Genomic DNA, 13,136 nt, shown 5'->3' on the forward strand with positions numbered 1-13,136 from the left:
CTATCCAAAATCCAATCTACATTTAATTAGGGTAGGTGCTGAACACTGAACCTATTTAATTTATTATTAAACATCCAATCTTCATTTAATTAGGTTAGGTGCTGGACACTGAACCTATTTAATTTACTATTCCAACTCCAATCTACATTTAATTAAGGTAGGTGCTGGACACTTAACCTATTTAATTGAGTATTGCAACTCCAATCTACATTTAATTTGGGTAGGTGCTGGAGACTGAACCTATTTAATTTACTATTCCAACTCCAATCTACATTTAATTAGGGTAGGTGCATGACACTGAACCTATTTAATTTACTATTCCAACTCCAATTTACATTTTATTAGGGTAGGTGATTGACACTGAACCTATTTAATTTACTATTCCAACTCCAATCTACATAAAATTAGGGTAGGTGCCGGACACTAAGCCTTATTAATTTACTATTCCAACTTCAATCTACATTTAATTAAGGTAGGTGCTGGACACTTAACCTATATAATTTACTATTCCAACTCCAATCTACATTTAATTAGGGTAGGTGCTGGACACTGAACCTATTTAATTTACTATTCCAACTCCAATCTACATTTAATTAAGGTAGGTGCTGGACACTTAACCTATTTAATGTACTATTCCAACTCCAATCAACATTTAATTAGGGTAGGTGCTGGAGACTGAACCTATATAATTTACTATTCAAACTCCATCCTACATTTAATTAGGGTAGGTGCTGGACACTGAACCTATTTAATTTACTATTCCAACTCCAATATACATTCAATTAGGGTAGGTGCTGCAGACTGAACCTATATAATTTACTATTCCAACTCCAATATACATTTAATTAGGGTAGGTGCTGGACACTAAACATAATGTATTTACTATTACAACTAGAATCTACATTTAATTAGGGTAAGTGCTGGACACTAAACCTATTTAATTTACTATTCCAAACCCAATCTACATTTAATTAGGGCAGGTGCTGGACACTGAACCTATTTAATTTAATATTCCAACTCCAATACATTTAATTAGAGTAGATGCTAGAGACTGAGCCTATTTAATGTACTATTCAAACTCTCATCTACATTTAATTTGGGTAGATGCTGGACACTAAACCTATTTAATTTTATTATACACAATAAAACTATAGAGAATAAATATGCATTATTGTATTAATGTATTTTATAAAACAATTTGATTAACCCCTTCAGCGCGGCGCGAATTTTCGCGCTGTGCTGAGGGTTCTAAGGTTCTAACGGGCTCATGACGGAACGGTTCCGTCATCAGCACAGCTCACCCGTAGCTGATGACGGAACCGTTCTGTCATCAGCATGGAAGGGGTTAATTTAACTATTTTGTTATGATTTGTGTTATATGTAAAAAATATTACACAATCATAACATTGAAATCATTAAAATCTTGTAAAAATCTAAAATAATAATTATAAATTAATTCATTACAATATTTCTCTCAATTAAAACATTATGGGGTCCATTAGGATAGCGGGCGGTGGCACTACCGAAACGATGGCGGGGCGGAAAAACAGCTTTTTCCGCCCGCTAGCAGTGGAAATCACGTCCGCCACATTAGGATATGTAAACACAGGTCATTTTCCGTCCGCCGCGGAGCGCCTCGCTCCGCCATCAAGGTGCGCCCGCCACCGCGGCGGCTGCAGCCAATCGAGACCCTCCGCCGCGGTCGATGACGTCCGCCCCGCTCGACAAATTAGGATGGGCCAAACAAGCTGACGCACCGCACCGGAGACACCGCACAGCTCTAGCAGGCGGAAAGTCTACAGCGGGGCACGCACGCCAAGATCCGACATGAACCCCATGGACCCAGCCCTCCACATGCATCCGGTCATGTACCTGCTGCAACACTATCGCCAGATGGGCCGCCGCGGACGCCGCCGCAGGTACGTCACTACACATATACACCACACAACACACATGCCGACACAGGTCCCAAGCACAACACTGGCATCCTGCTGGGGGGCACAACACATCCACATGGGCACCCACACATCACCCACCTCAGAACAAGGCACCCCACGGCATCCGGAACACACAACGTCGGCCAACCTGCAGCAACGTCACGGTCACGGACACGTCACCGCCGCGGTCAACACATGCGCACAATGCAGAAGGCAGGGCAACACCAAGGCATGGACACATTCCAAACATCACAGCGACACACCACCCCGACCAACACTGCACACCACCCGAAGTAGTCACAGGCCAGGTGCCAATCCCGTGCACCCCCTTGCACATCAACAAGCACTGTAACAACAAGCACAATACACACACACTGCGACACACAACCAGGGACAAAGGCACAGCAGGATTGCCTGACAACGGACACACAACACCAGTGCACTCCCCACAGCCCACACAATTGTATACAAACATCCACACAGGGCAAGACAAAACATACAACAGGCATACAACTCCTGCCTGACACATGTGTGTCTCACACCATACAGGGGCACACATACATACACTACAAACTAACACCCTTCACACTGCACACCTCTGCCACACACATGCCATGTAAGCCATGCCACCAGGACCAAGGGCCAACACAAGACGACCATACACATACACGCCAGGGCACACAGAATGGGAAACACACACCTCATCACATCATAAACATCTACTACACCACAGCACAGCTGCACACCCTGTGCTGCCAGTGTCCCCCAAGGTGACCTGTGAACAGTGTATGCAGCAATAGCAATTCACCCACACGAAAACTGCATGGCCTGCCAAATAACCATCACAGAGTACAACATCAGCAGGGCCACAATGGACTGAAGAACCTGTCCCCCTGTCTAAAAATCATATGGCCACATACAACCTTGCAATGGTGATGTACAAAATAGACCATGGAGCTCAGTCAAACAAGAAAATGACTTTAATCAGTAAGGAGACAGAGAAAACACACCATAATGTACTGTATTTATTCACATATTGCACAGATGTAGCTACACAACATAAGTAGACAACAGCAACTCTCAAAATCATGTGCAAATGCCATAGACTATGCACTGGTGAATCACAATCGGGAAGTGCAAAGTCCTTGGCAGGGCAGGGTACAGCACATCAGAGCAACAGGCCCAGAGTCCTTGGCAGGGGAGAGCACATCAGAGCAACAGGCCCAGTGTCCTTGGCAGAGCAGGGTACAGCACATCAGAGCAACAGGCCCAGAGTCCTTGGCAGGGCAGGGTACAGCACATCAGAGCAACAGGCCCAGAGTCCCTGGCAGGGGAGAGCACATCAGAGCAACAGGCCCAGTGTCCTTGGCAGGGCAGGGTACAGCACATCAGAGCAACAGGCCCAGAGTCCCTGGCAGGGGAGAGCACATCAGAGCAACAGGCCCAGTGTCCTTGGCAGGGGTGGGTACAGCACATCAGATCAACAGGCCCAGAGTCCCTGGCAGGGGAGAGCACATCAGAGCAACAGGCCCAGTGTCCTTGGCAGGGCAGGGTACAGCACATCAGAGCAACAGGCCCAGGAACACACCCACATCGCTAACAATGGTGTACTGTAGCACACCTATGTGTGGCACAGGCGTCTGAGGGTGTTGACAACTCACTCCTGGCTGTCATGTGGAGTGGAACCTGGCTGTGTGTCAGGGACTGCAGGTCGACTTGACTGGTGTGACAGAGGGACATGTGGTGTGGCTATAACAGAGGGCCTGCAAGGTGGAGGGCTGTGCGGACCAGGTGGCACCGTGGCACGTGGAGGTGGAGTCATGCACGCCCTTGACACAGTGTGGGTGGGAGAGGTTGGAGGGGTGCCCTTCCACTTCTTTGGAATATGAATTTGCTTCCCTGTCATGGGGTTGATGGGAAGTGGCGTTGACACCACCTGCACACCCCCCAACTGTTCCACTTCAGGGGCAGACACTGCCACTCCCTCTGGAGACGTGCTTGATCCTGCAGTACGCTTGTGCTGGCTACGCCTCCGGACCACTTTAGCCTCTCTGGAAGGTGTACCCCCCACAGTGACCACCTTCCCACTTACCCCAGGGATGGCCACTACACTGCCCTCCTGTCCCTTCTTGCCAGGGATGGCCACTACACTGCCCTCCTGTCCCTTCTTGCCAGGGATGGCCACTACACTGCCCTTCTTTGCCACAATGACTGGGCTGGTCACAACAGGGCTTCCCTCCACCTGCCTCGATGTACTTTGTTCTGGGGTTGATGTGGTAGGTGGGTGTGTCCCTGTGTTCACCCTAGGTGTAGTCATGACATCCCACACATCCTCTGTGGGCATAGCAGAGTCAATATCTGGTGATGGCTCAGCAGCATGTGAGCCTGATGTCTGACACAATGTTCTTCTGGCCTTGCTCTTCTGTGACTTCACCTTGTCTGTGCATATTGGGGGGTCCCTGCCCTTCTTTGGGGATGGAGTCTGTGGACGGGATTGTTTGCTTTGGGTCTGAGCTGTGCTCCTAGTGTTGTAACGTTTACTTGATGTATGTCCCAAGTGCTCACTGTCATCTGATGTGGCCACTGACTGGGTGGACGTCACAGGCACCTGAGCTGCAAAGGGGGCATGTTGGAGGGCTGACGTCACTGTACCTGACAATGACAGGAGTGTACGATGTAGGCCACCCACGTCAGAGTGTATGCCCTCCATGAATGCCAGAACCTGCCCTATTTTGTAATCGTGGGCACTGAAGGCATTCAGCAGGGCGGTCTGGCCCACGCAAAGTTGCCGCAGGAGCTCTACGCACTCTGCACTGAGGGCAGCAGGGGGGACAGGTGCAGGTGCTGCGGTGCCATGTGTGAATGTCACACGTCCCCTCTTAGTGACACGGATACGGCCAGCCCCAGAGGAAGTGGATGGGAGGGTGGGCAGTGGCCGTTGGTAGTCAGATGCAGCAGCAGAGTCCCCATCCCCTGTGGCTGCTAACAGGGACTCATCCCCCCTGCCATCAGATGAAGTGGTACTCTGTGTCTCAGCCACAGATTCCTCATGCATACTCCTGTCACCCTCAGTAGCGCTGGTGTGGTCAGTGTCACTTTGCTCCGTCTCACCCTGCTCTGCTGCCGCTGTCGTGCTGGTCTCCCCACCACTTTCAGGATCATGTTCCGCCGTGGTGTCTTCCGAATCTGCATTAGTGACAGAAACATGGTTGTATAAGTGTCATAGTCTGGTCACACGATATCAGAGCAATGCAGCACATGAGAGGCCTAGAGCTACATGGTAACCACCACACCCTCAAATCATTGTGCTGCTACACACCAGTTACACCACAACTGAGCCTGTCATGCGGACAAACAGGCAGGAGTGGACCAATGTCGATGACACACAGCACTACACCCTGCGCATGGATGGTGTTCCCCTAGCCCACATGGACCTGCCCCACGGACATGATGTAGCCACAACTAACATCACCACTTCCAGAGCCTAAAGGGATCCAGAGGGGAATACACACACCTGTTTTGTCTACACATGCCACATTGTCAAATAGGCCATTACAATCACCATGTGCCAATGTGGGTTCACATTGTTGTCAGATGTGTGGGCCACTACCATGCAGGTGCATGCAAAGTAGACTGACATGGTGTAACACTCATTAAGTGGACACAGCTGTACAGCATAATAGGGACTACACCCACCATCACAAAGAAGAGTGACCATGTGGACAACAAAATATATGTCAAGGACTGAAAACTGCAGCCAGGAGCTGCAGAGTAAGGCCATGGTGGGCCAATGCCTCATACAGACACACATCACAGTTGCCACTCACATCACATATCACAGCATGGCAGCACACGCACATCACATGTGTCACCGCAGACACAGGCACTCTACACATGCATCCACTCCCAGACAAACTCTCCCTCCCCGGATACTCACCATCGCTGTCTTGCTGCTGAAGCCCCTTCAGACGTGCATCCAGGTCTGGATAGGTCACTGCCAGTATGCGTGCCATCAGCGGAGTCATGGTGCGGCGTGCCACACGCCCTGTGCGTGGTACCATCCCCAACTTCATCTCTGCCACTTGCTTAGCCAGCCGGCTGATGTCGTCCCACCTCTTGTGACAGTGTGTGTGTCGTCTGTTTGATACCCCCAGGGCTCGCACCTTTGCTGCTATGGCCCTCCAGACAGCCTTACGTTGGTGTACTTTGAGCTGCAGGTATGAGAGTAAAGAAGGACTAATGAACATTTACACATTGTCATATGTCAGCATCTATCAGTACAGCAGCCAGACACTGAATCTGGACGCACAGTGACCCCCCTCCCTCCAGAACTGGGGGTACCCTCACAAGGCCACTCTGCATGGCATAAACATTAGTGAATGCATGCACACATTGAGCTTCGTAGTCTCCATGATTATCACACTGAAGAATGATGATTCAACACAAATGCATCGACAGCACTGTGTAAATAATAAATTGTACAGGGCATTGATGTGGCATATCCACTAATCAGTGTGCAGCAACTGTAGCATGTAAGTTGGCTGATGGACAAACTTTGGAAGGGCAGCCACTGAACCTACTCTGTGGGGCACACTGACTATGACTACAGGGGCACCCTGAAATTACATCACAAGCGGACACTGTCCAACCAGCTACAAGGCAAACAACCGTTGGTCATGTCTGCCCCAAAAAGTAGCACATCCCACTCACACATACAAGTATTGGCCTAGGACAGAGTCATAATGCAAAACACACACTCCCACCACCTGCAAACATCTTGTCTGTCAGTGTTTGTCAGCACCACACATCCAAAATAACATACAGCTGCATCATGAATACACGTCTGACACCACCCTGCCCTACTGCTCCCTACATGGTGACTTACCACGACATTGGGGCCACCAAACAGCCGTGGGTACTGTGCCAGCACCTCGTTCACAAGGACATCCAGCTCCTCACTCGTGAATGGACTGGCACGGATCTTATCTGTTCTTGACATCCCTGTGGATATGGCAGACCTGTGGCGGAAGTGAGTTGTGAGGTGTCCCAGGCAGCAGGCTCTGTGAGCAGCAGGAGAGGGTCCCAGGCAGCAGCAGGAGAGGGTCCCAGGCAGCAGCAGGAGAGGGTCCCAGGAAGCAGCAGGAGAGGGTCTCAGGCAGCAGGCTCTGTGAGCAGTGGGAATGTGTGGCTCACTCCCACAGATTTATAGGCCCATGGGGTCGTTAGGAAGCTGATAAGGTGCTACAATTGGTTGTCTGGGTCAGCCTTATTCATAAGCATCCAATGACCGGCTCCGCGGCGGCGGCGCGCCGCTTCCGCATTATTCAAATCTGCATCATGCCACATTGAACACCCATGCCATTGGCTGTATGCAATGCACCATGGCGGTGACGCACCGCGGGTGTCCGGGGTGCGCTACCGCGATGGTGCACCATTCAAAAGCATCCAATGACCGGCTCCGCGGCGGCGGCGCGCCGCTTCCGCATTATTCAAATCTGCATCATGCCACATTGAACACCCATGCCATTGGCTGTATGCAATGCACCATGGCGGTGACGCTCCGCCGGGGACCGGCGGTAGGTACCGCGACTGATGCGGCGGAGCCTAGCCAGCGGCATGGACACCAGTCCATGTGCCAATGGGTACCTTGGCTGGGTAGATGGTGGTGCTGGGGTCACACCGCCGGGGACCGGCGGTAGGTACCGCGACTGATGCGGCGGAGCCTAGCCAGCGGCATGGACACCAGTCCATGTGCCAATGGCTACCTTGGCTGGGTAGATGGTGGTGCTGGGGTCACACCGCCAGGGACTGGCGCTAGGTTCTGGCATTTTCGTACACATTGCTGTGTATGTCAATCATGGACAATGTATAAGTGCCATGCAGCTACATGGTGTAGGGCACATCATTGTACACACGATGCCACAGAGCCATTGCATCCACAGGAGGACGCACGTTCAGTCTGAGCCACTTTAGCATGTGTTTGTGCCATTTTAGTAAGGCTTTTGATGGGTGCTGATAATTGACAGACGTCAGGTGCTCTACATAGATGTAGTGAGGTTTAATGTGTTGTTGGTCAGTGCAGACCTTGACCAGGCTGGTGGCACTGCATTGTATCGTACCTGACTTGTGCATTCAGAACTGATCATGCACACAACCAGAAGTATCCCTGCTATTGTGATCATTGTGTTGATGAATGCTTCCACAATGTACATGATGCATTGAGGTCTGGCAGGTACGGCAAATGGGTATGACAGACATGTTAAGTCACATTAGATTTGTGGCTCTTGTAGCTCCATGTCTGCGCATGTCACTCGTTTAATCATTGTATCCACATTATTGTCACTTGGGTATTGTCACTGGAGAGGCCTGCCCTCTGTGTGTAGCTATTGGGCAGCCATGTAACCAGATGTGCCATGCAGCTTTCTGGCCATTGTTTTTTACCCATTACATCATTGATGTTTTGTGCTATGGCCATCTCATGATGCTTGTCATTGACCTATTGTTTTTAATCCTAAACTAGGAGGAGGCCAGATCTCCTATGTCAGGTGATTGTGCTTGAGGACATGGAGAATGAGGCAATCATCAGGAAATTCCGGTTGGACAGACCGACATTGAAGATCTTGTGTGATCTATTGGAGCCCCACCTGCAGCCTCGCCGTCACTATCCTACGGCATTCACACCCGCCCACAAGGTAATGGCAGCACTACACTTCTTTGCGACTGGTTACTTCCAGGAGACCGTGGCTAACGCTGGGGGAATGTCGCAGCCCATGTTCAGCATGGTGCTGAGGGATGTACTCGAGGCCATGATGATCTATCGGAATCGCTACATCCATTTCCCCCGGGGACGTGAATTGGCTGCCGTTAAGGGGGACTTCTATCCACTTGGGCACATCCCACATGTAGTCGGTGCGATAGATTGCACCCATGTGGCTCTGGTGGCACCGCAGGCGACGGAGCACATTTTTCAAAACCGGAAACACTACCACTCCATGAATGTGCAGGTGGTGTGCCTTGCAGACATGACAATTTCACATGTGTGTGCTAAGTATCCCGGTTCGGCACATGACTCTTTCATCATGAAGAACAGCATGGTGCCACGGATGATGGAGAATCTGCATCCCGAACGTGCCTGGATTGTGGGTGAGTTACACAACTGCTATCGCGTGCTGTGTGTCACTGCCTTTACTGTGGCCGTACAACATTGCAATGTGTATTTTTTTTTCCACAGGGGACTCGGCTTATCCCAGTAGGCCATGGCTGTTGAGCCCACTCCGTAATCCCCAGACACCTGCAGAGATCCGCTACAATGAGGCCCATGGCAGGACACGACGGGTAATTGAACGTACTTTTGGGCTGCTGAAGGCAAGGTTCCGGTGCCTTGACAGGACTGGAGGCGCACTTGCATACTCGCCTGGGAAGGTGTGCAAGATCGTTGTGGCATGCTGTATGCTACACAACCTGGCCATCCACAAGGGGGTCCCCCTGCTCCTGGATGACGGTGAGGAACCAAGGCCACAACCTGCTCAGGGACCTGAATCCAGTGATGAGGAGAGTGGAGAGGAGGAAGGAGTTGACCAACGGCAGCAGCTAATCCAACGCTACTTCACTTGAAGGTGTGTGACGAGTTACAACGTCTACATAGTCTAGTGTCTTAGCTTATGTTATGAATGGTTATGCGCAGATGTTCCCAATAGCCACATGTTCTGTCACCTATGTATGGGATTGTTGGAATGGACGTTACGTCCGGAGATGTATTATGGACGGCATTACAGCATTTCAGATAGACACTGTGTAGGGTACCTGTGATAATTAGGTTATTTGTGGATCAGTGATCTGTGTGTGTTGCCACGATGAGACCAGTGACTGTAGTTCTGTTGTGTCTCCCTAGGTTCTCCAGCGTGTTCCTGCCCTGCATACTGTACATCATGTTTACATATCATGGACATAATCATCATTGTAAATTATGCACTAAAGAATTCACTACACAAAATCTGGATTGTAAGGTATTTTATTTACGGGGTGGACATGTGAATTGTGCGTGAATATTTACAGGAAGGTGGGGAATGAGCAGTGAGTTGACAGTCATGGTCGCTGAGATGCAAGAGTAGACACCACATGAATGTGGTGACCCAGTCCAACAGACAGGTGCCATTGCCAAGGCAATGTGGGGAAAGATAGTCCAAAAGAGTCAATGCAGTTGGGGAGAGGGTTGTCTTCAAGGCTGGCTCCGTGACTGGCGTGTGGCAGGTGCTTGGCTTCCAGAGACTCCCAGGCTCTTCTTTGGACGCCCCCTAGATCTTTTTGGCGGTGGGGGGCCTGCTGAATGGCCAGCGGCGTCAGAGGACTCGCCCCTCTCTGTTGGCGCAGGGGAGGATGGTGGACTGTCATCCTGCTGCACAACAGGAGGGGATGGCGGTGATGGTTGGGACACAGGCCTGTCCCTCTGCAACGCCACTTGCTGGCCCATGAGGTCCACCATCTGTCCCATGTGGTTATTGATGGACCTCATCAGCAGGATGAGCTCCCTGAAAAATTCGTCCGACCGGCCACTTTGTCCCTGGACCTCTTGATAGGCATCCACAACTCTGGTGAAGTGGTCCAGGGATGGTGTCCACTCCGCCCGAGGTCTGGTGTTGGCCCTGGCCCTCCCACCTGCTCTGCTGCCACGAACCTCTTCCCTCGCCACTGGTGCGCCACGCACTGGCTCCCTGCCCTCCACAGTTGTTGGTGTGGGCTGGTCATCCCTAGGGACAGGGAGGGTGCTGCAGGTGGTACTGGTGGTCGTGGTGGTGTTGGTGGCAGTGGCTGCGGTGGTGGTTGCGGTGGAGGCAGAGGCTGTGACAGCAGGGGTCTGCTGCGTTGTCGTTGCAGCAGAGGTGGTGGTGGGGAGGATGGGGGCCTGGGACCTCTGGGTGTGTGGAACACCGGATGTGCCGGCCTGGAGCTCATCGTCCATACTGTCCTCGGAGTCTGCATCTGTGAGTCCATGTGCCGGAGGTGGAGACTGGCTCTGCGGGTCGTTGGTGTTGTCCCCAGCAGTGAGTTCTTCATCACCTGTGGAGTAGATGGGGAGTGGTCAGTGTTTGTGTCATCTGTGTATCATCAGCTGTCTGTACACTAGTGCATTGTGCTGTCATCAGTTGTACAAATCATGGCAACATCGTGTTACATTACATAGTGGATAGTTAGATCATGGTGTCCTAAAGGTTGATTGTCTATGCATTTTGTACAATAGTAAATAGATTAATACACACACACTTCATGAAGATAAACGGTAGTTACATACCTGTAAGGTGAGCGTGCAGGGTATAATGGCTGACACTTGCTCCTGGGTGGGGGTAGCCTCCATGCTGCTGGGCTGTGGGACAGGGGGCATGCTGGGAGTAGTGGTACAGGCCTCACCCCCACAAACACCCTCCAAGTGCAGATGGCTACCTACCTGTAAGTTTGTTTGTTACACAGTGCAATGGCTGACACTTTCTCCTGGGTGGGGCAGGCCTCCATGCTGCTGGGCTGTGGGACAAGGGGGCATGCTGGGAGTAGTGAGACAGGCCTCCCTCCCTCCCTCGCACCCACAAACACCCTCCAAGTGCAGATGGCTACCAACCTGTAAGTTTGTTTGTTAAACAGTGCAATGGCTGACACTTTCTCCTGGGTGGGGCAGGCCTCCATGCTGCTGGGCTGTGGGACAAGGGGGCATGCTGGGAGTAGTGAGACAGGCCTCCCTCCCTCCCTCGCACCCACAAACACCCTCCAAGTGCAGATGGCTACCAACCTGTAAGTTTGTTTGTTAAACAGTGCAATGGCTGACACTTTCTCCTGGGTGGGGCAGGCCTCCATGCTGCTGGGCTGTGGGACAAGGGGGCATGCTGGGAGTAGTGAGACAGGCCTCCCTCCCTCCCTCGCACCCACAAACACCCTCCAAGTGCAGATGGCTACCAACCTGTAAGTTTGTTTGTTAAACAGTGCAATGGCTGACACTTTCTCCTGGGTGGGGCAGGCCTCCATGCTGCTGGGCTGTGGGACAAGGGGGCATGCTGGGAGTAGTGAGACAGGCCTCCCTCCCTCCCTCGCACCCACAAACACCCTCCAAGTGCAGATGGCTACCAACCTGTAAGTTTGTTTGTTAAACAGTGCAATGGCTGACACTTTCTCCTGGGTGGGGCAGGCCTCCATGCTGCTGGGCTGTGGGACAAGGGGGCATGCTGGGAGTAGTGAGACAGGCCTCCCTCCCTCCCTCGCACCCACAAACACCCTCCAAGTGCAGATGGCTACCAACCTGTAAGTTTGTTTGTTAAACAGTGCAATGGCTGACACTTTCTCCTGGGTGGGGCAGGCCTCCATGCTGCTGGGCTGTGGGACAAGGGGGCATGCTGGGAGTAGTGAGACAGGCCTCCCTCCCTCCCTCGCACCCACAAACACCCTCCAAGTGCAGATGGCTACCAACCTGTAAGTTTGTTTGTTAAACAGTGCAATGGCTGACACTTTCTCCTGGGTGGGGCAGGCCTCCATGATGCTGGGCTGTGGGACAGGGGCTATGGTGGGAGTTGTTGTACTGACATTCCGGCCCCATACAGGCCTCCTCAGCAGAATGGCTGGCTACATCTTGTTTAGGGATGGACAGTGTATTGGTGGTTGGGTATTGCAAGGAGGTAAAAGTCAATGTGGTTGTCTGTACTTACCAGCCTCCGCTCCCCCGGCTACTCCTGTGTAACTCTCAGGTAGCAGGATAGCAAGCACCTTCTCCTCCCATGGTGTGAATGTCTTCAGTGGGACGGGAGGGCCACTGCCAGTCAAGTTTGCCAGAGTCCAGTTCTTGCTCCTCTTCTCCTTGACAACCCTCTTGAGATCATGCCACCGCTTCATGATCTCCTTCTTGGATCTTGGGGTGGCCCCAACTGCATTCACCCTTTGGACAATCTTTTCCCACATTTGTGTCCTGGTGGCTAATGGTGTCTGTTGGACTAGGTTCCCAAATAGTTGTGGTTCTACTCTCACAATCTCGTTGACCATGACTGTCAACTCACTCTCTGTGAATTTGGGCATTTTTTGTGAGGTCATGGTGTGGGGGTGTTGAGGTGTTTGTGGGTGCAGGGGTGTGTGGGTGCAAGGGTGTGGTGATGAGGTGTGTTCTGTGCTGGGGGTTTGATTGTGATGGTGTGATGGTGGTGTTGATGGTGGTGGTGGGTGTTGTGT

At 51.5% G+C, this 13,136-nt stretch overlaps 1 protein-coding gene and 1 long non-coding RNA gene across 2 annotated transcripts in view; one reads left to right on the top strand and one right to left on the bottom strand.

The window, feature by feature from the left end:
- The window catches only part of LOC147661121 (uncharacterized), a 45,386-nt gene extending 39,177 nt beyond the window's left edge, over positions 1–6,209 (bottom strand). Inside the window, exons 1-2 of the mRNA XM_086951316.1 lie at positions 5,875–6,209; positions 4,372–5,123 (exon numbers count right to left, since the gene is read on the bottom strand). Of these exons, the coding sequence (XP_086807442.1) occupies positions 4,372–5,123; positions 5,875–6,184 (1,062 nt within the window). The 5' untranslated portion in view covers positions 6,185–6,209. The remainder of the gene's footprint in view (positions 1–4,371; positions 5,124–5,874) is intronic.
- Positions 6,210–9,045: 2,836 nt separating this feature from the next.
- On the top strand, positions 9,046–9,950 carry LOC147661122 (uncharacterized). Its single transcript, XR_015306026.1, has 3 exons — positions 9,046–9,080; positions 9,169–9,553; positions 9,829–9,950. It is a non-coding gene; the product is annotated as an uncharacterized LOC147661122 (long non-coding RNA).
- Positions 9,951–13,136: the final 3,186 nt, after the last annotated feature.

This window comes from Lissotriton vulgaris, unplaced genomic scaffold, assembly GCF_964263255.1.
Source record: "Lissotriton vulgaris unplaced genomic scaffold, aLisVul1.2 SCAFFOLD_3107, whole genome shotgun sequence".
In the NCBI taxonomy this organism is placed as follows: Eukaryota; Metazoa; Chordata; class Amphibia; order Caudata; family Salamandridae; genus Lissotriton; species Lissotriton vulgaris.